At 38.0% G+C, this 25,726-nt stretch overlaps 3 protein-coding genes across 4 annotated transcripts in view; all 3 read left to right on the top strand.

Moving 5' to 3' along the window:
• The first annotated feature begins 856 nt into the window (after nucleotides 1–856).
• On the top strand, nucleotides 857–7,199 carry npl (N-acetylneuraminate pyruvate lyase (dihydrodipicolinate synthase)). The gene is made up of 12 exons (XM_079245352.1): nucleotides 857–953; nucleotides 1,132–1,250; nucleotides 1,377–1,450; nucleotides 4,061–4,148; nucleotides 4,240–4,297; nucleotides 4,701–4,776; nucleotides 4,873–4,965; nucleotides 5,039–5,184; nucleotides 6,462–6,508; nucleotides 6,594–6,678; nucleotides 6,770–6,809; nucleotides 6,898–7,199. The coding sequence occupies exons 2-12, from the start codon at nucleotides 1,180–1,182 to the stop codon at nucleotides 7,035–7,037; spliced, it is 918 nt and encodes a 305-aa protein (XP_079101478.1). The 5' UTR covers nucleotides 857–953; nucleotides 1,132–1,179; the 3' UTR covers nucleotides 7,038–7,199.
• A 1,869-nt stretch (nucleotides 7,200–9,068) lies between these two features.
• sec22bb (SEC22 homolog B, vesicle trafficking protein b) lies at nucleotides 9,069–13,760 on the top strand. The gene is made up of 5 exons (XM_079245266.1): nucleotides 9,069–9,259; nucleotides 10,673–10,782; nucleotides 10,907–11,067; nucleotides 11,219–11,365; nucleotides 11,520–13,760. Exons 1-5 carry the CDS (start codon nucleotides 9,185–9,187, stop codon nucleotides 11,672–11,674), a joined length of 648 nt encoding a protein of 215 aa, XP_079101392.1. The 5' UTR covers nucleotides 9,069–9,184; the 3' UTR covers nucleotides 11,675–13,760.
• A 9,813-nt stretch (nucleotides 13,761–23,573) lies between these two features.
• Nucleotides 23,574–25,726, top strand: part of notch2 (notch receptor 2) — a 45,663-nt gene continuing 43,510 nt past the window's right edge. For both annotated transcript variants that reach the window (XM_079245540.1, XM_079245541.1), the window contains exon 1: nucleotides 23,574–23,792. In XM_079245540.1, coding sequence (XP_079101666.1) covers nucleotides 23,720–23,792 — 73 coding nt within the window. In that variant the 5' untranslated portion in view covers nucleotides 23,574–23,719. The remainder of the gene's footprint in view (nucleotides 23,793–25,726) is intronic.

The raw sequence follows: 25,726 nt of genomic DNA on the forward strand, positions 1-25,726 counted from the left end.
TTTGTGTTTGGCCGAAAGGCTATCGGTCTTAGGAACCGGATGACACTTTGATGAAAACGTAACAACATCCGCTTCCTGTGCAAACACTATTTCGCCCTGAACTTTACTTATCAGGCAACATATTCCTTAGCTGTGTCCTTAAAATAAGAATAAGAAGCAAGATAAGCACGTATATATATTAAGCAAATTTTTTATTTATTTCTTTCGAAGCTGTATAACTTAATTTAGATTAAAGTCCACTGACAAAGCGCAAAAGTTACCTGTAAGTCTGTGTTCAGGAAATAAATACCATTTAAGCCGTCATTTCCCGGAAAAACAAACCTTAATTACGCTTCATTAACTGTTTGTATTTTATTTACGCGTGCTAACACATTACATAGGTTCAGTTATTTATTTTATTGACATACTTGTTACAGTTTGTTTCAGACAACCTGAATGCTCTTGGCCCTCGGAGACAGATTTCGACTATTTGGGTATTTTTGTTATTAAAACCGACATATAGATAGATAAAAGTATTGCTCTAACAATTTGCTGTTTTATTTGTGTAAAACTAAAAAGTGATTATAGAGCACCTGACAGCAAATCAAAGCAGCACCTATGCGCAGCACTAATTCTTGATAAGTGAAAGCACATATCGTGATATAAAGACACCTAAATTGACTGAGCAATATCTACACGCAGAAAGTTGAGCTGGAGAGCCTGTTATGGGGTTAAAAATCCTCTTGAATATTCGGCTTTTTTTTTTTTTTTTTTTTTTAAACACATGAACATCATTTCCCATAGAGCTTTGCGGTGTCACTTGACGGCTCGATCTTTTCACATGACAGGAATATTAACAAATCCCAGGTTAGTGTTGGATATTCAGTCTGTTAGACCAAGTTTGCTCTACTAACATCCTTACCAAGGGTAGAAACTGCTGTTTTCAACGCAGAGAAGAAAAGAAGCTCTACAAGGTATGCAGGAACGTCGCCACGATTTTTATTACAATATCGTATTCTCTTTAAATACACTCCTAGGGCTTATATATATATATTATAAAGGTTTTTGCTTATGGTATCATATCTAACATTTATCATGAGCTAAATGCATTTTGTCTTGTCTCTTCTTTGTCCCCCACTTTTCTGTTTCCAGTTTTTGTTATTTTTCATTTTGTGCATACATTTGGTAAAGATATCAGTCATGGTTCCTGTTGCTGACAGAAAGCTGAACGGGCTTGTTGCAGCCACCTTTTCTCCATTTTCTCCAGATGGGTAAGGGTCTTAAATGCACTTTTTTTTTTTCTTTTTAAATCTTTTCCTGTCTCTCTCTGTTTTATTGTTTGGTGTTCTTTTGTCAAATGCTTAGTTATTGTACATTGTCATCCTTTCTCAATACAGGGAAATCAACTTACCAGTGATTGAGCAATATGTTGACTACTTGATAGAGAAACAAGGCGTCAAGAACATATTTGGTAAGTTCATAACCAGAATTCTTTTTGCGATTATCTTTTTTTATGTTGCCTCCTAAATGAGACAAACTTCGATTTATCTCTCATTGTTTGTTCATTTGTTCTCTCCTCTATAAACTCTGTTAATACGATTAACCTTCGGTTTTCCTTAACTTAAACAAATAAATGCTCTCATAGAGGATTTGATAGTAGTATTAGGTGTATCTTAAATATTATACCAATTAAGTAGCTCTTTGATGAGAGTATACTACAGCGCCTTTCTCCATTTTGAAAAAGTGTGTGATTCACACCCTCACTATTTATGCTGTGCTAGTTTTCTCTTTTTTTCCTTCTGTTTTCCAAGGTAGACAGATCCTGTCAGAGGCTGGCCCTGAGTCAGCATATTCATTCAGAAAGACACACTCATACAGTGGATTTCAAAAGATTTTAACTGCTGTTGGAGATTTTCCCATTTTGTACCAGTTCATTCTGTAATTTAAATCAATGTCTTGGCTAATTATGTGAATAAATCTACAAGTTAGTTCAATTAAATCCAAATCAGGCTCTACTTAAGCATCAGAGTTTGGGAAATTGTGCAAATCAGAAAATGTTTTTAAACATTTAAAGAAACAAAAACATGTATTTGCCCCTTTGCTTTGCAGTGTTGTGGAAAAAATCTCAACAGTCAAAGGACAAGGAGTCGGGATTGTCGTCAAAAATTGTTTAAAAAGTTTAATGAACAGAGAATGAAAAAATGTAAAGTATTGCAATTGCAGTTGTAGAAACTGTTCTGAAGTCTGATCGAGCATAAGTCTGGAGGGATTCTGATCTGACAAACAGATAATAACCTGCTTTAAGCCTTGGTTGTTGTTCCCATTCAGTATCAACCGTTCATACTCTTTGCCATCTCTCAGTAGACAGAGAACTCCTCATCTGGTAAATAAACAACCTCTATCTGAGTTTGTCTGAATCTTATTCACAGTTGGAAGCTTGTCATCCCAAGTCATCATATGTGCTTTATGTCAATAAGGAATAAAAACAGATAATTGCGAGGCATACTGTTCCTTAAGAAGGTAACTAAGGTCAACCTGACCCCAGCTTCGAAATGCACTCAGAGAGAACCTTTTACCATAGTGAACTAATACATAAAGAGTAAAATTTCCATAATGAGTAACATATATGTGAATACTTATAACGTAGATTATAGATTATATTATACATTATAGAATAGATTGTATATTATAGATTATTATATAAAATTATAGATTATAGATTATTATTATAGTTTATCTCATTTAGTAAGACACAATTTGAAATTTCCACTCCAACCTTAAATTAAGACCTTGTGCAGCCATTGCCTTTTGAAGTCGCTGTATTGACTTCACTTTCAGGCTTTTTGTATGTTTGTTATCTAGCTCTGTGATTTCCTGCTAAATGGTCTTAGTGCCACCAAGGAAACAGCACACTGAAGAATAAGAAGATCTCCAGTCATTTCAGAGACAAGATGGTTTACAAGTACAGATTGTATTTTGGTTTTAATAAAGAATACACAATCATAGCAAAGAGGTCAAAATAAGACGTGCCTTCAATATTCAGAGAGATATCAAAGAGGCCAGAGGTTACTCTGGGAAAGCTGCAAATATCAGCTACTGGAGGGAAAACTGTTATAATCTTCCAGATATTTGAGACTTGCATGACAACAATCCATTACATTCCTCAAATACAAATCTCAAATGATTTAAGGGAAAACAGTAAAATGTCTGAAAAGGGCCAAACAAAGTCCAGACCTTTATCTGACAGAGAATCTGTGATATGAAAGATTGCTGTGCTTCACAACTCCTCCAGTTTAAAGTGGTTGAGCCAAAAAAACAAAAAAAAAAAACAAATATAATAAAATTGAGTTAGAAATTGTTCTTTAATTGAATGACTTTGTTAGTAAAAATGTCTGTAGATTTGCCCATGAAAAATGCTTTATAAATAAACTTGCCATGCCAAGGTTTAAAAAAAAATTGAAAGGTTTTTTTTTTTTTTTTAAGTGATTATATGATCTTAATGTGTTTTGGCCAATCAGAGATTTGTAAAGCAGAAATAATTCCTTTATTCAAAACCGCAATGTGCAGTAACGTCCATAAGCACTAAAACCGAACTTACAATACACACAAAACAACCAGGAGTCACCCTGACACTTGTTGTCTCCACACTTTTAGGAAAGTTATGGAATTGCTTCGCATAATTGTATGAAGTTAACCTAACTTAATCTCACCTTGATAGCCCAACTTAACCGCGTTATCTCCATGGTAACAACTGCTCTTACAGCTGAGAAGACATAGGTTCTGTCCTTTCTTTTAGTTTCCTTAATGTCTTTCACATAGATTTCTGTAAAACAGAATTCAGTTTTGCTGGTGAACACTGAGTTGTAAGACTTACACTGTAAAGAGTTTTGAACTGTAGTTGATATAAAATACCGGTTTATGTGATTCTTACAGTTTTCTGGTTCAATAATCGAAATGTACTTTTGTGAATTCAGTCAATTTCATTAAAAAAGGTGAACTTTAAGTTTTTTCTGTTTTGCTCTAAGATACTTTTCAATAAGAGCTATGAGGTGTAAATAAGACTAACTCTACTTGCTCACAGTGAATGGCACCACAGGGGAGAGCATGTCACTCACTGTTGCAGAGAGGAAGGCCCTAACAGAAGAATGGTGTCTGAAAGCCAGGGGCAAGTAAGTATTTACCTTTTGTTTTTGGCTGTATATGTTCACTGTGATGCCAGAATAAACATGTTGTGAACTGTATTCATGCTTGTCTCAACAGAATGGATCAAGTCATCGTGCACGTTGGTTGCATGAGTCTTAAGGATTCCCAAGATCTGGTGAGTTGTTGCTTGTCTGCTTGTTTGATGGGAAATGAAAGTGAATCAGAAGTATTTCCAAACTGTAAATGTGGACTGGTTCCTGCAGCTGACAGAAAACTCCCAGTAGGACCTTTTATCTCCCATCAGTTCTGATATATTTTAGATTTAACTTTACCTCAATAAGAATTCATATCAAGAAGTGACAGATTTCAGTTACAATTATAGCAAATTGTTTGCTCTCATCGTCTGTGCTTTTAGTTACAATGCAATCAAAAAAAGAAATAATAATACAAACTTTATTCACCGTTTACAGCTTTTAAATAGCTTTGTTGTTAATAGTTTAACAAAATTGATCATATAGCACTGTAACAGAAGCTTTAAATTTCTTTTACTCATCATTGATCTTCCATGTTATGTTCAGGCTCGTCATTCAGTAAAAGTTGGGGCTAATGGAATAGCGGTCATTTCTCCCTCTTTCTTCAAACCCAAAACTGCAGGTGTGTGACGTAAACATCCGTTACTCTCATATGAAGTGTACATGTTGAGCTCTGCTAAAACATAAAGTCACATTTTCCCCTCTCACCCTGCTTCAGATGATTTGAGGACATACCTGCAGGAAGTTGCTTCAGCTGCTCCAACTCTTCCCTTCTATTATTACCACCTTCCAGCAGTCACTGGTGTTAATGGTCAGTGTCACAAAACTGTGTTATTTCAGATGCCTTTTGGGATGCGAGTTTGAAATGTTCTTGCATTCTTCAGTGCAAGTGAGAGATTTGATAGAAGGCATTGAGAAGTTCATCCCCTCATTCAGCGGTGTGAAGTTCAGTGGGACCGACCTCATGGACTTTGGCCAGTGTGTCAGTTACAGCCTGCCTCAGTGGTCAGTCCTATATGGCATTGATGAGGTTAGTCACATTACTTAAAGTGCCTTGAAAAAGTATCTCCCCCCTCCCTTTTTTTTTATAGTTTTGGAGAAGAGACTACAACTTGCCCGCAGTGTGATGATGCAAAACTTGAACATGTGTAAGCACTTGTCCAACAGATCAATATTTTGTTCCTCGGGGCTTTTATTTATAAGTTCGGCAAGTCTAAACTCTGAAAGCTTTGCCTATTCCTCAACCCATAAGAGACCAGCATAATACATATGATCCATACAGTTTCTGAGGCATTTGACATCACTTTATGGTACACACTTTGATCAAAATCCTGTGAAACACATGATATGATTTTGTGTTCTGTCCCTTAATGAACAGCAGAAAGCAGAAGATTACACTAGGAAAAATTTGACAAATTACATAGTAATAAATGATAAATATCCCTAAAAAATTAGTTACCTTTTTAATTTACACTTTTTTAAAGGGACAAATAAAGACCTCAATTGAAAAAAAAATAGAATATCTGATCATTTTCCCATGGTTTAGGTTTTTCTGAGTTAACCCAGAACTTCTCCTGCTCCTTCAAGCTGAATGGCTTCTACTTGTGCACAGAAGTCTTTACATCATACCACAGATTCCCATAGGGATTGATGTTGGTTTGAAAAGGCCAAATCCTAAATATTGTTTCCCTTAACATTTCTGTATGTTGTTTTTAGCTGTAAGTGTGGTTGCATGGTTACCTCACCCTCTTAACCAAACTGAATGTTTACAGATGCTCGCAGGTTCTTATGCATACAGCTTTTTGGTCAGATATGTTCTTTACGTGGTGTTCAGGCCTCCGACAAAACATTTGCCCGAGAGGGCGTTTGGTACACAGACCATTTCACTATTAACTATACATCTTGCACCCCCACAGTTACTGTTTCAAACCCTAGAAACTCGTAGTTACTTAATACAGTTCATGTAATGAGCTGCAGCTTCGTTGCACTCTCTAAATAATGAATTTCTTGACTGGACAAAGCTTTTGCTTATTTTGGGATCCTTTTCTTTACATTTACTAATAATGGATTTTACACTGCACTATGGAGAATTTGTTTTAATTTTTAACCCTTCCCTGACCTGTTGGGATCATTCCTGGATCATTATTATGCTCCTTGCTCCAAACAACAGGATAACAAGAAACACCAATGAGGGAAAATACTTTTTCAAGGCAGTGTTCATTGTTTTTTTTCTTCTTCATGTTTTATGACACTATACTCAACCACAGAGCCAAACCCTAAAATAAATCCTGAACATTGTTATTATAGCAACTGTTAGCAGGTCTGGCGATGGGAGCCAGTGGAGCGGTTGGCAGGTTGGTGATCTTCTATTTGTATAGTCCATCTTTCTTTCTTTCTGTATGCTGTATTTATTTCTGTGTTTAATTTCTCTCCCCACAGCACATATAACTATATGGGATCTCAGGTTAACAAACTCATGTTAGCATTTGAGGATGGGAATCTTGACCAAGCCAGAGCAATCCAGGTAGTGCCGATCTCTCCGCTGTTTGCTGTTGTCAACTTCTCTTTGTATTATCTATCATTTTTCTTCATTTCTTTGTCGCTTTCATGTGCAGTTCAAGATACAGGAGCTTCTGAGTTATGCAACGAAACTCGGTGAGTGACAGTAGTGTTTTCCTGTAAAATTCTAATTGACTGAAAATAAATCAGCCTACATTCTTCATGTCTTCTCCGTCACTGACAGGCTTTGATGTGGGAGTGAACAAACAGCTGATGACAGATGTGTCAGGCCTGTCTCTGGGGCCCCCTCGGCTCCCAGTGATGCAGTGTCCATCTGATCGTGCACAGCTGCTCAAAAAGAAATATCACAGCATTTTTCATTGATGCTGAGGTTTTCCTTTTACATTGTTGAGCCCTCAGGTTCAAACATTCTCCCTTTTCCTGTTATTAATACTCCTTCTACTGTGACAATGTTCAACTCAGCTCTTTTATATTTTATTAACAAAACATGGGGCAACTGGAACCTGGTTGATCTACTGCTAAATAAGAGCCACATTGCACCCTGGTCTGATCACCAGTCCATGACAGGGTGCAAATCAGCAGTTTTATCTTCTCATCATGTGTAAGATGGTGACTGAGTCTTATTATAGGAGTCTTATAACACAAATTATCTTCTAAAATTTTCTAGCTTTGCATTCCAAAAAAAATGTGAATGACTGAATGAAATTCTTTTACTGACTACCTCAGCTTCATCTTGCATGTTTGTGTGCTATCTCCAGTCAGTCAAAAGGTCAGCATTGTTTTCATTGATTTGCTGTTAAAACTCACACAGCGTAATGATAGAAAAAGATTCTGGCAAGAGGCTAACTTTAAAACGACCATAAACCACATGAAAATGTAAGTCAGGTCTTTTGTTCTTGCCTTTTAACATACAGTATATGTTCAGATGAGCATAAAAGGGAAAAGTACTGTTTCTTTAAAAGTCTTTGTAATTTTTTAAATGATCACAGAACTGTTACTATTAAATTTTTCCTTGCATTTGGTTTTTTTCCCTTTGCATTATTTGAGTTCACAAAGTCCTATTTTGCTGTTTTCCTGTCCAAACATGGTTCACAACCACTTTTTAAGGCTTGATTTTAAAATTGATGACCAGACGTGTGTATTTAGAACAAAAAGGAGACATGAGATTTTATAAATCAAAATTAAACCAAACTAGTTAAGAGATTAGAAATGGCATGTGTAGAAAAATACATCAGTCATGTAGGATAGGCACGGTTGAAGATCTGGTCAAAGACAGCACGAGAGTGAAGAGCAGAATGTCTGTATTGTCTGAAAACTTCTACTAACTAGTAATAAATTGCTTTGAGACCAATTTATTGGCATAACTAGGGAAATTAAAGACAGTGACTTTACATCTGACTTTTGTGTTTTTATTCTAGTCTTCAAACATTGAATGGTGGTTATTGTTCCTATGGACAGGATGTGATCATAAATTCAACCCCTACCTTATAAACTACGAAAAGGCAGGCCATTCAGTGTGGTACAAGCAGATAAAATATATAAAATTCTTCCACACATGAACATCTTTTTATCTGTGAGTGGATCCAGTGGTCTCCTGTAATAACTGCATAACAGGTACCCAGTTTAAAATTATGTACACATTCACTGTCTTCTATCCGGGCATTTTGAGGCATTACTTATCCAAGGACATGTGGACTGACAGCAAGTAGATTTATAACTTTATTCTAAGAGAATAAAGCTATTGTACAGCTCAGATGCATTATATTCGGAAATGTTGACTTGATATTTCCAAAATGTATTTCTAATTGATCTGTCTAATGAGCCATCGGCAGGGTTAAACTGGCTCTAGTTTGTGTCCAAGTGGTGTTCCTTACCATCATACGCCACTCTGGACACAGCCACCTCTAAAGGCTTTCCTTTCCTGCCCCCCTCCAATACAAAGAAGGGTTCAATGTACATCTTGCCCTGCAAAGCCATTGTAACCTATGAGTAGGTGCATAAATAGCCTTCCACCCATTCTTTCTGCAGTTATCCAGCAGCTCCACGTATTTTCCTTAGTGTGTTCTTAAACCTCATTTAAGGAACAATCAGTTTAAAATAAAACTTTTTGGGAGAACTTACATTCGTGTGAAATCCTTGATCTGAAAACCTCTCCTGCTTCACCCTTCAGCTGTCAAAAACAAGCTGAGGAATAAAGAAAGGTTATAGTGGTAATGGTCGTAATAATCAGAATCACATTTATTGTCACTGAACCAGCGTCCCGGCACAAAGAGATTAATTTGTAATAAAGAAATAAATATGCAACGTGTTGTGGAACCTTGTATTGAGCGCTTTGGTTCCACGTAGGAAGCGCACGGCGGGATTTGACTGTGACACACAAAGCTGTAGCGTTTCCGGCCAGCTCAGCGCGTTGGTCCTGTGGTGTTGTCAGTTCACGTCAAACAAACAGCAGTACCAGCTAGCTGTAGCGTTTTCCGGGCCCTGGGAGAACAGCGGAACATTTGGGAAAGATGGTGCTGCTGACGATGATTGCTCGGCTGGCTGACGGACTGCTGTTAGCCGCTTCAATGCAGGAGGACGAGCAGGTTCACATTTCAGCCTTTCTTGCTTCTGTTGTCGCTTGTTGTGTATCGTTTCAGACAGTTCATGCCTTTTTATTGTCCTGATATTACACTGACACGTCATATAACAATAACACTCATAGTTGGGATCATTGTTCTACATAAATGTTCATCTTAGAGGAAACAAACACTTCACACCTGGTTGTTTATTTGAAGTTTTATCTGTGTGACTTGGCTGATAAGTGTAGGCTTCCTTTAGCAGGCCTGTCTGTCTGTACACACAACCTGTTTTTTGTTTGTTATTGTTGTTTTTAATATACTCAAGTAATATTAAATCAGTCTGTTTTTATGAGTAAATCTTTGTTTGAAATCCTGAATTAATTCAGATACACTTCAGAATTCCCTTTAGACCACTGGCTCTATTTCTTCTTTTCACTGGGTATTAATTCAGTCACATTCAAGCCTCCAAAACTTGGTTACATCTTCATTATTTATTTAAAAAAAAAAAAAAAAAAACCCATCCTCCTGAATTCATGTGAGTTCAAGAATATGTCCTAGTTTCCAAGCATTCCTGAGCAAGTGGATGTGCAGTTAAAATGAATGCTATATATGTGAACCAGTTAGATCTTTTCAATGAGATCTTCGTATTTGTGTGTGTCCTGGCAAAGAATTGACGTCGATAAAAGGTGAAAAATGCACTTGGCATATCTGCAGTTGCATAATTTGTCCACCAGAGAGCAAGGGCATTTTAATTTATAACTCCTGTATTCTGTAAAATACATAGTTAGTATTTGAATCAATTATGAATTATGCAGAATGCATAGGGATTGTCGTGTTATTGTACTGATTAAATGTTGGCATTTTTTTAATTGCTTACTGAAATGATAAAAGAAACAAATCTGAAGCATGGCATTCCCCTTGATTATAAAAAAAAAAAGGACACTTTAAGTAGATGGCATTTTTAACACAAGCTGTTTTACTTAAGGACATGACTAACTTGTTTTTCTTCACTCTCTTGTTTGCTTTCAAAAAGGGAAGTGAAAAGGTTTGTTGTGTCTCTGTGCTTCATATGTGTCTCTGTGATGCTGCAGTGAAGATTGTCTTTTTCTATTAACAGACTCAAAGCCCAAGTGACGTGTTCCTTGTGAAAGCGTTGCCCTCTGTGTCATATATAGCATCGCACTGCTGGGGCTGTCTGTAAACTTCTTATAAAAGTTATTTCTATCTATCACACTTTGCAAGGCAAGAGATTAACTTTATGTAATGTAGATGGTTTCTGTTATTTTCTTCTCTAGGAAGCAGACATACTCATCTTGCTCCGAGTCATCCCTTTCTAGTGAAATTAGCTAGTAAATTTAACCCACCACACTGCACACTTGGCTTTATGTTTTAAATATCAGTAAGATAAGCGTTAATAGTTTGTTTACTTCTCTATAGCTGGGTCGAGATCTTCAACAGTATCAGAGCCAAGCTAAGCAGCTCTTCAGGAAGCTCAATGACCAGAGTCCCACACGCTGCACTTTAGAGGCTGGTTCCATGTCTTTTCAGTGAGTACAAAGAAGTAAACGATTGAGAATGTTTTCTGCTCCAGCAGCGGTTTCCTATCAGGTTTTGAACACTTAAAATGCACTATCCACCCCTGCTTAATGCTTTAACTTTTACTCCTTCCAGCTATTTCATTGAGAAGGGAGTGTGCTACCTTGTCCTGTGTGAAGCTAGCTTTCCAAAGAAGCTAGCTTTTGCTTACCTAGAAGATCTGCAGGCAGAGTTTCACGATCAACATGGAAAGAGGGTCCCAACAGTCTCCCGTCCGTACTCCTTCATTGAATTTGGTGAGGAAAAAAATAGATAATGACGTTCTTGCGGAAACTGAAGTCCTCAAATATGCAGATATGAGCTTCTAAATTCACCAATACACAAGTTTCCAAACATGAATCCATTTGCGAATGCTTCTGTTTGACTTGCATCCTCTTTCTCCTTCAGACACTTACATTCAGAAAACCAAGAAGTCTTACATTGACAGCCGAGCAAGAAGAAATCTGGGCAGCATCAACACAGAGCTCCAGGATGTTCAAAGAATCATGGTGGCTAACATAGAAGAGGTTCTGCAAAGAGGAGAGGCTCTCTCTGGTGAGTTTGCCAGGGAATACCTTCAATTTCACCTTAAATACCTCTGCTTTTGATTTAGTTCTCACATGTTTTCCTTCCTACTTTATTTCTTGTTTACTTTTCTGTTACTGTTCTGTTTTTTTTTTTTTTTTTTAACCATTTCTCCTCTACGCAGCACTGGACTCTAAGGCCAGCAACTTGTCCAGCCTGTCGAAAAAGTACAGGAGCGACGCCAAGTACCTGAACACCCGATCCACCTATGCCAAGCTGGCAGCAGGTGGCGTCTTCTTCATCATGCTTATCGTCTACGTGCGCTTCTGGTGGCTCTGAGAGTGGAGAGAGGAGAAGAGGAAGAAGGTAGCGGAGGGGGAAAAAGAGCTGTACGCAGTCTCCAGACGTGAAGAAAAGCTGTCACTTTCAACTAAAACAGGATCCCTGCTTTCAATAAGACTTTGCCGACATACCACCGCCCATTTCGTTCTTACCTGTCCATGGATGTGTGATCCGAATGTCAATGTCATAATGCATACTTTTATTAATGCTAATTATACAACAGTGCTCTAGATGGTGAGAAAACTGATGAATGGCTTTGTATGTGTGTATGTGCAGGTTGATTGGTTTTAAAACTGATTTGTGTGGAAAAAGACAGATTTCCTGTTTCTCAGTTTCCAAAGTTGATGTACTATAACAGGAGCAACTGATTTAATCTTTTATATGTTAGTAATGCATCGAAAAGAAACAAAAAAAAAATCACATTTTATTCAACCTAAACACACTATAGGGGTATAAGTCTTCATGTAATATAAGTTTAGTAGGAATGGATAACATGCCAAAACTGTTGGAGTTATATTAGTCCTCAGTAACAATACAGGCAGTAGAAAGTGCAGCTGGAGTTATTTTTATTTCCCCCAAATACTGTATAAAAGGCTTGAAAATGCTACTTTACCTGCCTGATTAGGGGAGGGTTTTTTTTTTTGTTTTCACATTTATGAAGTGTCAGATCACTAAAAGTAAGTACTGTGCTTATTTAGCGCTCACAGTGAAGAGTCATTTATTTTGCTTTACCCAAACCTAATATTTTAGCATTTTCTTGCAGGATAGAAATAGTTGCATGTGAGGTTAGTCTGCACAGTCGGTCATGAAGGTGGTGTTTATCATACACAAAGGACAGGAAACCAGTTTTATAGCTGTCACACCTTACTCGGTAAAGCACCAGGTCCAATATATATAAAAAATCGGAAAGGAATAAACTGATCTGTATCATCTCGGTTCTCCTCTCATACAGAGTCTCCATCACAGTGCTAGCCATTGTAAGATGGTAGCTGGAATATCAAAAATACATTTTTTTTTCTTTTTGTAAATGAAAACAAGTCCCCCGGACTGTTTATTGATGGATTTTGTAAGACTTATTGCTAATATATTCAGCTTTATGTTAAGGCTGCACCGTCTCACAGTGCACTACTTTTGTTCGGTTGGAGATTAAAGAAACGTCAGTGTTGGTGGAACTGTTCGCACACTTTAACTTGGCAAAAACATTTTCTTCAAATAAAAATCTGAAATAAATGCGAGTAAACCAAATTTGTGCAGCTTGTAAATTTAAATGGTGCTCAAAATTACAGCAACAAAACGGCTCCAATCGTGAAGGTAAAATGTGTCACCTGCAGCAGTTTTAGTTACTCTCTGGTAATATTTACATACAGACCGCTTGATAATCTTCAAAATGTCTTCCATCTGTTGGCTTCTTACATTTGTGCGGTAGTTTCTGTCTCTTGTCCTGTACAGGAATACTTCAGAAGTTGCATATGAACAATCTTTACTTAGTTTGGATAAGATGAACTCCTGACCTTTGATTTTCAATATGAATCTAATTTTCTGACATTTCTCACTCTAAGATGCCTTGATAGTCTTCTGATAGCATCTGACATGTGACACATGCCCAGGACAACAAAAGAAACCTTCACCATGTCTCAGCGATGGTATGATTCCCCCCTGCGGCCTTAACTGATCAAGCCCTGCTCCATTTCAGTGTGCAGCATTCAGAAAGGCCTGAAGCAACAACTTCATGTCGCTTCAGGTCAACATGGGGTGTTCAGTATGTGTTGCATTGTGTTTCCTTGAGCCTAAAATTGAGGACTGCCTTGTACACTTTGGAATGAAATCTTTCCTGATATTTTTGCATTTGTTCTCAGACGGTTGCCAATAATTCTGAACAGCATGGCAGAAATCTAACCCAACTATTATATAGTTGACTCCGTCTTCTTGTCCTCCTTGATTCTCTTCCTGACAGCAAGCAGGCATTTCCATAAGATTTGGTGTCGGATTTGGTTAAGTTTGTTTTGTGTGAAGATATCACAGTTGTAGATATGACTTGAAAGTGAGTTCTCAGCCACTCACTTAAATAACTTCTTTCTGCTAGTAGCCTGAAAACTTCTGTTTTTCTGTTCTGTCTATGAATAAAGTCATTTGCACAAAACACACTTCTGCCTGTCACATTGCCTTGAGTTTAGCTGATGATTATCAGAAGTTCATTGTACATACATCTACACTTGATGCAAAACTATCACTTCCTGAGAATGCAAAATACACTACTACTACTACTACGAGCATCCACTGGTTTGAATGTACACATCTTACTCTTAGAAGTGTAAGATTTAACCTTTTACAGTTGTTTTTACTTTATTAATATGCATAATGCAATTATTACTTAATTTGGGGGCAACATGAACTGTATAAAATGCAGATGATGTGAAATAAAGGGCACAGCCAGCATCAGATTATGAAAAAGGAAGCTTGGTGACTCAGCGCATACTCCTGGGTGTGGTATCATCCTACTTAAATAAGAGTTTTTCTTTCTTTAAAACCCACACAGAGGTTTGGTGGAAAATGTCACAAGTTGTATCAGTGCTTTTCTTCAAAATTCCCAAAAAAAATCTTTAACTGAGGTAATCTTAAGCTTCCTTGTTGTGTACCTCCTTTGGCCAGCAGGTAGAGGGCTTTGCTCACTGATGCACTGCTGCAAAAATGAGGCCCACAAACTTCTCTGCTGCTGACGTCTCTTGTTAGGCAAGTTCTGAATAGCTGGTTAAAGGGCGGAAAAATATAGGTTGCCATTTTTGGGGTAAAGTGAAAGGAGGGGGGGGGGGGGGGGAAGAAACACAGACTTGCAGACGTAAGCTCCTAGCAGTATACACATTCAGACCTGCAGACTGATTCCTCAACTTGAGACAGAACAGGAAATGTCAGAAAAAAATGAGAAGCAGCAGAGGGTAGCGTGCCAAAAACAAACCACAGGGTATAAGCTAACCTTTTCACCTTTCAAGGGAAGTGGAGTTGGCTCTTAGCTGTGAAAAGAGATATCTTTCCTGGTAGTTCAGTTGAACAAAAACAGCTTCAAGATGTTTTTTTTTTTTCTGTTATTATTTTCTCAGAGATTTTTTTTATTAACTGCCTGTTTTGCTGATTGCTGCTTGCCAGTCACTGTCTCTACATACTTGAGTGCCACTGTAAGCGGTGCACACCTCTGTGGTCTTGGCTGCACTGCTAGCCTTCCCTCACTTTCAGTGTTTCTCACCATTTGACCAGCAACTCTACTTGTAAAACTTTTGCCTATTGCCATTATCAACCACACACATCTCTTTAGCTCTAAAAAAAACATCTTGAGCTAAAGTGTTCACCTCCTGATGCCCACAGTTTGCACACACATGCACCTTACGTTCTACTTTCTATTATTTCAAAGGGGCTTATTAACTACGAAGACATTAGGCTGTAATAACATTTAATTATCTATATTGTTAAAATTATAATGTATATCTATAAGTGTTTGTTTTGTTTTTTTACATTGTCTGTGTTCAATCATTTCCTTCTGAAATCTGTTTGCACAGCTGTAACAAGAGTTACTGATGTGTTATCTACATAAATGAAGAGAAAACAAGCCTTGTGTCAAGGAGGTGATGTTAAAAATGTGTCAACTTCACATAATTAAAGAAGCGACCGCATGCCCTTCTCTCGCTCCAGTACTTACTTTCCTTCCTCTGCAGGTTGCCATGGCAGCAGCGAGTGTGTGACAGTCATGTGAAAACGGAGCTGATTGGATTAAAATACTTTGTGTGATCAGGGGTCAGGAATATGGCACATGTACTAAACACACATAGCCCAACTTAAACACTCACACACACGCACACACTCACTCATTGTGGCGACGGCTTCAAAAAGTCATTGTCAACTAAGGAAAAATCTCTGGCGTACACTGTTGCAAACTCATATTACCCTGTCTTGATTAAATTTCCTGTCAGAGGCACAGATGGAACCACAGGTCCACCCACCCACACTTGAGTTTGTCTCTTGTAACCTGAAGGAAACGACAAGTTAAATTAGTGTCGCCTCACCTTCATCTCCAGCCAGTGTTTCAGTCCTGCCGGCTGGCAGATTTGCTGCAGCACTTTGCCTTTTAACTTTCACAGACACAAACAGGCAGACAGCAAACTCAGTTACAAAGGCCTCCATTCCTGCACTGCATGCCCCTCATACACTGAAGCACACCAAAGATATCTCATTAACCCATTAAGACCTGAGGCGCCCTCCAGACACGGCCACGTGCACACTCTGTGTAAGATCAGGTCAACTTCAATATGACAAACAAAAAAAAGAAAAGAATAAAATGAATAGAAACATGGTAAACAGATTGACGTAAACACACGGACATTGTCATTAACAGTCATCTGGACTCTGATGTTATCATTTCACAAATTTTAACCGAATGAGTTGTTAAAGGTGGAGTATGTAAGATTTTTAATATTTAAAAAAAATATTAACTAATAAAATAACTACAATCATAATTAGATAGTTTTTTGAACATGTAGGTTCCAGTCTGTCCATATTTGATGCGTTATTAAATTACAAGTGTAATTAATGACAAATGACAAAAAGCACTTTTTTTTTTTTACTGGTAGGCAAACATTTAAGAAGGGTCTTTGTCATTAATTAAACTTGTAATTTAATAACGCATCAAATATGGAAAGACTGGAACCTACATGTTTAAAAAAAACTATCTAATTATGATTGTAGTTATTTTTTTAGTTAATTTATTTTGAAAATATTGAAAATCTTACATACTCCACCTTTAATGGCTCAAGTAGAAGAAGTCAAAAGTTGACCGGTGTCAAAAGGATTCCTGCTGTTGGGATCATAAACATCAGCTGCTGAGAGACATTTCAATAGGAGTCAACGGTGTCATTTCTCTGGAAATGCTGCGAAAATTTCTCAACAATGCTACAGGTCTGGTTAGCTATGTTGACATGAATTACTGTAGGTCAGTTATGCAATGATGAAAATGTGTCAAATAAAAAGAAAAAGAAGCCAAAAGAAAGAAATAACTTCCTGTATACATGTTGTTTTGTTTGGTCAAGTAATAAAATAGAAATTACAGGTCATGAAGTCAAAAAGATGATGATCCGGTGTAATTATGGGAACACTGTAACTCTGTGTTAATAAGATTAGAATAGGGTGAAGCAAAAGTCATTCAAACCCAATTTAGTTGAAAATGATAATAGAAGCAGGACAGAAAAATGTCCCTGGCATGTTAGACAAAGAGTCTTTCAGAAGTAAAGTTGGGATGGGGTTCAACCTGAGGAGGTGGTGCAACATAGAGGTAAACATGCCTCTGTCCCCATTTGTTTTAAGTGAAGGTTGTAATTTTCCTCTGTACATACGCAGCGTGGTGGGAAAGTGCTGCGAGCTGTCGACCTGTCATCATCCCATCTGTAACGGCCATAATAAAAACGTGTTCCATCAAACCAGCTTCTCACATCATCCCATCCACCTCCATGTCTCTTCCTCTTCATCCTCTTCCCTCAAGCTCCCGTCTCCTCCAATCAGAGCAGAGGGAAGCTGCAGGGACAGCAGCTGTATGGCAGAGAAGAGGGTCATAAAACGCAGGAGGCCAAAAGAGGAAGTCGAGGGACCTGGTGAGTTATTGCCCCACCAGCATACACACCGGGTCCTGGGAACCAGGAACTTCTCACAGGGGGGGTCAGCATGGAGTGTTTCGCACATGCTTGGACATGCTCTGCACCTTGTGTCTGGTCTGTTAACCCATCACAGACCAGTAAGGACTGGTCCCACTTTCCCATCATAACACTTCATGTCTATTGAAAAAGAAATGGGAAATGATCTTGACAAGCACGACACATCTATATAAATGTAGAAATAAAAGCTTATTTCTGTAAAAAAAAAAAAAAATTAAATGCGGGGTAAATATATACATAAGGATTAACACATAGAAGAAGATGAGAACAATATGTACTGATATTTACTTATATGTAAATATAGATGATGGAGATGCTTCAGACAAAGCAATGAGTCAGAGCCGGTTCACAAACACACCTCTGCAGTACAATGTCAGCGGATTACTGTAAAAGTTAATCTGATGTCATACACAGTAAGTAAATATTTATCCGAGTACCATCTCTCTCTTCTATGTTATAACAGTTTTTGGTTTATTAGTAGTGTCATATCTGAGTATCACACAGAGTTCATCTGTGAGAAAGTGAGGGCTGAAGTCTGAATTCCAGCCATGCCTGTCTTTTAGCAGCTTGTGAATTTATGACACAATTAACCCTGGAAGATGTGTCGAGCACACTCACTTTACACTCTCTATAACTTTCAGCGTGTGAGTTAAATGGACAAAAATGCAGACAAACATAGTCTGGACATGTGTTTCACATTGCGCATGCAGAAAATGCAGTTCTTCTGAAACATGTTCACGCATGTAGAAGTATTGCATGAAATCTTTACTAACCTTTTGTAATGTAAAAAAAATCTTAATATGTTTTTTTATCTAGTGAAATATTACTCCTATGTGTTTTTTTTTCTGTCCTTTAGAGTCATTTGTTGTGTTTGATATTAGATTAGTTTGACCCATATCCACCTTTTGGCCTTGGGGATCAGAGCATGATGGAAGAGCTTGTACATATACGTGTCAGTATGTTTGTGTGTTTCTGTTTTGGGACTGGTGTGCACAAATGTGCTTGTGTTTATTTGCATCTGTGCCGTCCCGTGTGCTAAATGCTCATGCATTAGGTAACTTCGGTTGGGAGTTGCTTAACACAGTGTGTCCTCTATAAGACCCTGCTGAAACCAAGATGTCCTCAGTAATTTAATAGAGAGATTTGTTATGGCAAGTTAAAATCGTTCTAAAAATGAATCCTTTCAACTCTTACTTTGGCTGATTTGTGTTCTATTAAATGCATATTGCAACAAATGTCATCGTTCATGGTTTACGTTACAAAAGAGCATCACTTTGAACTAACTTGACCCACAGAGCAGTGAGATTTTTTCACCCTATTTGATGATGGATCCTCCTCGAATTTGTGATTTCCCTTCTGGAATAACAAGTCTCAGGGGGATCAAAAGTAAAACAAACTCGAACAAGTATTTAAACTTAAATATGATTTCAATCAGTTTGATTATGAAACTGTTTGCTTGTTCAGTTGTAGCTGCACATTTACTGCATGTTATTATCTCATCTTTTTTTTTTCATCACTGCTTGCTTCCTGCAGGAAGGACTTTATTCATTACAGAGTTTCAGCTTTCAAGACTGAGAAATATTTTCTTCCTTAAATGCTAATTCCCCATGCATCAGTGCACAAGTATCTGTGCAGATTTTTAAAAGCCCATCAAAGTATTTAAAACCTGTACTTCAACATAGTGGTAGTTTCAACTTAAGGCAGAAGTCCAGCTCTGCACATCAAACTCTACGTCTAAGTCATGTTTTATACAGTGAAGAAGAGTGAAAGTTGTTACGAGATAGTGTAATAATAATGGAACATACCCGAAGTAACAGGCTACCATCAAGTGTACAACATAAAAATACCAGTTAGACTGCATAATGGCTTCAACCATAAGTTGTTTGTGACTTAGGGAGTTGGGAAGGAGGGTGGTGTTATGTATGTGCGCATGTGGGTGGAGAAAATAAACCTTGCAGGATACAGATGACACTGCCGGGGCCGCTATTTTCCCACAGTGCAGTATAAATAGACTGCTGGTGTGGGGTGATGGTGGGCATGCTGGGACGCTCAAGGGAGGATCCCATCCACACACAACAGCACATTCCTGTCCACCTGGCCCTGCCGCAGCCTTAGGTCAGTTTACAGGATGTGTTCACACACACGCAAGCCTTCCTCCTCCTTCTCCTCACACCTTTCCTTCATCACCTGTTCCCTCGCCTCGATGCCAGGCCGCCTTTTTCTTCCTTACCAGAGATCGTCTCGACAAAGATCTCTGCCCTCATCACGCATGGTCACATTGAGCTTTCACACTTGCTGCCCCTCCGGCCTTTGACCACTTTGGAACGCCGTGACGCATGCATTCACTCACGAACACTATCTTGGGTTCTCACATGTGCATAATAACAAAATCTCTGCTTTCTCTGATGAAGATGACCACTGCCGAACACTACACCGGCAACAGCATGCACTGCAGCATGTCCTGCATGTCCACGACCATTTTACTGGGACAAATAAAGCAAAAAACTTACTAAACATATTTCCTTTCACCTTATACATATTCTCTACAATGTGACACAGAATTTCCAGCTCGATACCCATGGCATATTATGGCTTAATATGGATGAATTATACAGTAAATCAGTTTGAAGCCATTACAACCAAAGAAGCCATACTTTATATTTATGGCCTCTCGGCTCTCGTTCAATGTTTATGTTTTACGATAAAACTAAAGCTAGTAAAAATCTTGTACAGGTATGTTTACTTTCATTGAACATTATCCCATGTCAAACCAAGTAAATCATTACACTCATATGGTGCTGATCTGGGAGCCTTTTTCACTTATGACAGCATTAATGTCTTCATTGTTGACATTTTAGTAATATAACCTGAAGTTCACACAGGAAAGTGATTACGATGATTAAATAGTTGGAAACCCTTGTATCAGATCTTTATCGCTCTGTAAATGAGATACCATGTGGCTTCTTATCTTGTTGACCCGACTAGAGGCTGTTGATGTTTGCAAAAGGAGATCTGACACTGACCCATTCATGGCAGCGAGTGAAACATCATCTCCCAACTTGGATACACTAATTTAATTCAAACTCCTATTCAATAAATCAAGGGGTCTATTAACCTGCTGTTACAAAAGGAGGGATGCATTAAAAAAATACAAAGCTGTCTGGCAGCCTCTTTCACAGTCTTAACACGTCACTGAGAGGGAAGAAGTTATACTCAAACGTAAATATATCCCATTTAGCTTCCAGTAACTTACATAAAAAACAGTTTGCTTAAAAAAAGACGAACTGTGAAGGATTTTTGACACAGCAGAGAAAGTTGCACGGTGACTGATCCGAGGATAAAAAATGTTCATCCCACCACAGCCAGGACAAAATGTCTGTTACTCGACGTGCGTAGTGAAAACTGATCCCAGTGAGGCCTGCATGGCTTTGAAAAGGTTACCAGACGTGTGCTCAAAATTCTATAATCCAATAAGTGTCTAATGGGAAGAGACTATCTGAATTAAATAAAATCAACTAGAGCCTCAGTTGTGCACAACTGCTGATGCAAAAAAATCCGCTGCCACGGCCGAGTAATGAAAAGTCTATCAGTGTCTGCTGCTACTAATTATAGAAAGGTATCATATGCACACTTCATACCGACGCTACAGTAAAGCAGACATTCCCACTGAATAACAGGTACAGATGTGATATGAGTTCCCACATCACACTGTGGGAAGATGGTTTGTTTATGGTCAAGAGGAGCACAAGAACTCAGACATTCAAAACCTCCCTAATGTAATCAGTCACTACTATCATCCCCATGAAGGCCACGCTCTGCAGTGTAAATCTACTGGTGTGAGAGTCAACCTGACCGATGGGCTCCATATCAATGTCTAGAGCCCCAACATTGATTAAGGTTCACTCTCACCAGCATGGGATCTTCTGATGGCTCTTAGCCAGGCCAAGTTTTATTACTACTCAGTGGTATATCTGATACACAAAGAGCTAATACTCATGGGAGCTGATCCAAAATTAAGTGTGCTCAAGCTGAAGTTCTGCAGCCACAACTGTTTATTTTCCTTCTTTCCATGAGTCTTTAAATGGATCTTTATTGTTTACAAATATTTTTCAACTCTTTAGAACCTGCAATTATAGATTATCCATACATTTTATGTTAATGGAAATAGCTGAAAAGGTTCTCTTTTCTTCAAAAATGCATTTAGATGTGAATGAAAATGCGGCTAAAACGGATTCATTACAGTTTTACAAATACCTGGCGCTCATTTGCTTACATTTTTCTTTGTCAAAAACTGTATTGGACCTCTGTGGTATGTCATCACAGCAAAGCAAAGAGGAACTAATCAGCATTTTTCTGCTTATGCAACAGAGTCACACCCTTTCTCACCCCGTCTCTCCAAATCTACAAAAGCCCACATCTGGAGTGACATCATTAAGAAAACAGCACTGCAGACATAGTGATCCTGCAAAGTGATTTATCTTGCATTACTTGCGGCTCTTAGACAGACAGACACTTGGAAAAAGAATTTAATTTACAATCATAAATCAAATATCAATACGGGATCTGCTCACTGAGGCACAAATCTGTCTGTTAGGTTTTAGGGGTGTGGGGCGCGCAAACAGGAGGCCAGGTTTGTCAATAAAAACTGCATCTGACCAAATGCCTGCAGCATTTGTGGTCTGCCAGCACCTGACACCCAGCCATACATGGGGAGCAAGAGTTTGACTTTGGCCACAGCAACAAAAGCACTGTCAGTACGGACCCCTGAGGAGATCAATTTGCTCTCCTCTGGTTCCAAGCCTTTCAGCGGGGTTGAATAGAGGACAAAGGGCCAATCACAGCAGCGGGAGGCTTGGCAATGTTTTTCTAATGGGGTGTAAAGGCAAACAAATCACTTGGATGAGACCTGGTCATGTTATTGTGATGAGCCTGTGATTTACACCTGGATCATTCGCCCTGATTAGAGATCATTAGTTTGGGATTTCTGTGATCACTGTGGGCTTATAGAGGCTGAATGTCACAGATGTGAGTTATAGACAGCAGTACTCGGAGCTAACTTCAGCAAATGATGTGATTTAAAATGAAAACGGTATCTTGAACTGTAAATAAAACAAATATATAAAGTTTTAAATGTACTAAAACTAATGTTCATAACAACCTGCCTTGAATTTTTTGTGCAGTATTACATCTATCTATCTATCTAGATAGATGTAAAACTGTCTAGATAGATAGATAGATAGATAGATAGATAGATAGATAGATAGATAGATAGATAGATAGATAGATAGATAGATAGATAGATAGATAGATAGATTTTGGGCCTTATGAAAAACTAAAGATGTTTTAGAAGAAATAGGTATTTTCATTAGTTAAGGTAAGGTTTGTTTTTTGAAAAAGCTTAACATACATTATATTGAGTATATCCTAAGTTTTTTGTATATTTTCACACAATCTCCTGGTTTTTGCACTGGTTTTGCAAGCAGAGCTTGAGCTCACCTGAGAAAGTAGTGATAAAACATAAACAATAATCAAACTGATATCAAAGTTGACGCTACAGTGTTTGCACGACTTTTAAATCTTCCATCACTTAGACTAATAACTCAAGATTTCTCCATAGTCACCTGAAAGTTTCAGCTGTATTGGGCTGACATGAATCCTGGCATACTTATTGGTATCAACAGCTTGACAAACTTTTAAAGTTGGCACTGACGAGTGGGTGTGAAACGACATCACGGGAAAAGTCGAGCATGTTGCAGGGAGTACAGAAAAAAAGAACAATCTTTGAACGGGTTAATTTTGAGTCATACCAGGCTAGCCAGAAGTAGAAAAATTAGAGAAAAAAATTCCTCCGCCACGACGACGCTTAAAACGAAAACTTTTCCATTTCGTTTCTGGTTGTTCAGTCCATATCTAAAAATACATTTAGCTTTAAAAATCTCAAGAGGAGTTACATTTAAAAACTTTACCGTATGTATAATTTTTTAAAAACGCTTTTAAAAGTCTTTTCGCGAAACGATAGAGCCTCACTAATTCAAGCGGAAGGATATGTGTTTTTTTTCTTCACTCGCTGTGACTTCTGGGGAGCGCAAAGAGGTGCGAGACTTCAGCAGCGCAGTGTGTGATCAGACAAGGTTTTAATGTGTATTTTTAACCTTTTTTTTTTTTTTTTTTTACCTAAACGACTCATAGAGCGGATGTAGCTTATCAGTAAAATGATGTAATTTGGAGCAACGGCTTATGAAAATCATTTAATTTAGTGTGAACCTTCTTCAACAAGACTTTTTGAGAAGTAACCGTCCGGGGAAGCAGTTTTACTTTGGGCTGGCGACCTTATGTGGATTTTACAGAAAAAATGGAGCAGATACCCGGTTTCCTCCTGGGCAAGTCGCTAGTTTTCGTCTTCTGCTTCATTCAGGCTTGTCTGGGTAAGTTTTTTTTCATGATTAAAAAGCTATGTTATTTTAGTAATAAGTCTGGATTTGTCATGATCACGTTTTGATGCCTCTGCATCTGCGGTACACGGGGCAGACGTAGCATCTCTACGCACACCGCACTTGCGTCTGACTTTCTGGTTACACGACTTGCTACGGGATAACTTTCAGAAGACACTTTGGTCGTTTTAGAAGAAAAAAAACAGTCTGTGGTTAACATTTTCAACCAACTTCGTAGTATTAGTGGTGCTAAGGGTTAGGGCTTTAACCCCATACGTAGTATTCAGGTTAACGCAGTGTTGCCAGACTTTTTTTTTTTTTTTTTTTTTTTTTTTTTTTTTTAAATTAACAAACGACGCAGCAAAAGTCATCTACTGTCTACTTCTGTTTGTTTAATCTGGATACTATGGCCTACTACTGAGCTGTGTCGCACCGCTGCCCAGATGTTGAACAGCAAGAGATACAGAAAGAATTCAAAATGGACACTTAACCTTGTTTAGACTATGTTAAATTAAAAGAGCTGCCTGTAATTGAGCAGAGACTGCGTGGTTTGTATGGAAATATCCACTAATACCACCTAGTAGTTTAAAGAGCTCATTGACTTTTTCACCTGTCAAGACGCATCAGTGACGAGCAGGTCTCAACTTCCACATGTTGGGTTAAATGTCAAGTTCGCTTTATAAAACGTGGCTGTGCATTAAGATGTACATTTTATTAGATTTGTTTAGTTTTATCTTGCTTGTGAATAACCGTGTGAGAAATAAATTGTCAAACAAAATAACCACAGACTACATGTAATGAATTAGTTGGGGACCAATTGGAGATAAAAATAGTCATTTATATGTTGAATTCGTGATGTGCATATTACAGACTTATCAGTTTGTCTTTATCATATATAACAGTATAAGATTAATATAGAAGCAATTCATGATGTAACTAAGCATAAATTACTTTAGACGATGGAAATGTCTGTAGCAGGTACTGTTTCTTGAGTCAGTTCACAAATGTTGAAATGAAACATGTCAAGGAGAAAAGTTAATTATGGATTTAATGAAAAAAAAATATGGTACTGTATTATCAAGACTACTGGCCTTCACCAGCTCAGTAGACGTTGCTTAAATTTGGGACACAAATGTCCAATGTTCCATCAGCTGATCGGGTCAGTCATTTCCAAAAGAAACAAAAACTTACAATCAGTACTTTTTTCAGTATGTTTATAGTTTTAACTTCTGCTGTTCTGCTGCTTATGTGGGAAACTATATAAAAACACATGTTGGGGGAGAAAGGGTGGTGGGGTCATTTTTATCTGATGTTTGATCTTTCTGCGTAATTCGTTAATGTCCAAAGAGTCAGTGAATTTTCAACTTACTTTTGTTTCCATAGATGTTTTTGTGCAATCTTGTTTTCATCCATTTTATGTACAGTTTACATGTTTTGATTGTTGTGCAATTTCAAACATTTGGCCAGATGTGCGTTAAGCTTTCATTGGTATATTAATGTGTAAAAAGCCACTCTGGTTTGTGCATGAACTCTGTCAAAATGTTTATGAATGTATTTTTCTTTACAAATGGAATCTGTAGTGAGGAGTGTGATATTTCAGTGGTTGCTCTGAGCAACGTCAAACACTCTGCAGCCATTTCAAACTTCACCATGTTAAAACAGTGAGATTGATTTCATGTCACCTTCTTTTTCTAACTCCTTAGCTGAAAGTTGGTGCATGCAGCCTTGCTGTTGTTTCACGTTTTTTTTTTCTGCACCATTGGTGACTTGTGAATTCTGAAGTTACACAAAAGAACCAAACAATGTTAAAAGTGCTGCAGGCAGTGCAAGGAGAAACATAGGAATGCTGTTGGTGTTTGACATTCCTCCCTCCTTCCCTCTCTGTTGTCTCCCTCTCTCTCTGTCTTACATGTAGACAGCCACACACA

This window comes from Telmatherina bonti, assembly GCF_933228915.1.
Source record: "Telmatherina bonti genome assembly, chromosome: 8".
Taxonomy (NCBI): Eukaryota; Metazoa; Chordata; class Actinopteri; order Atheriniformes; family Telmatherinidae; genus Telmatherina; species Telmatherina bonti.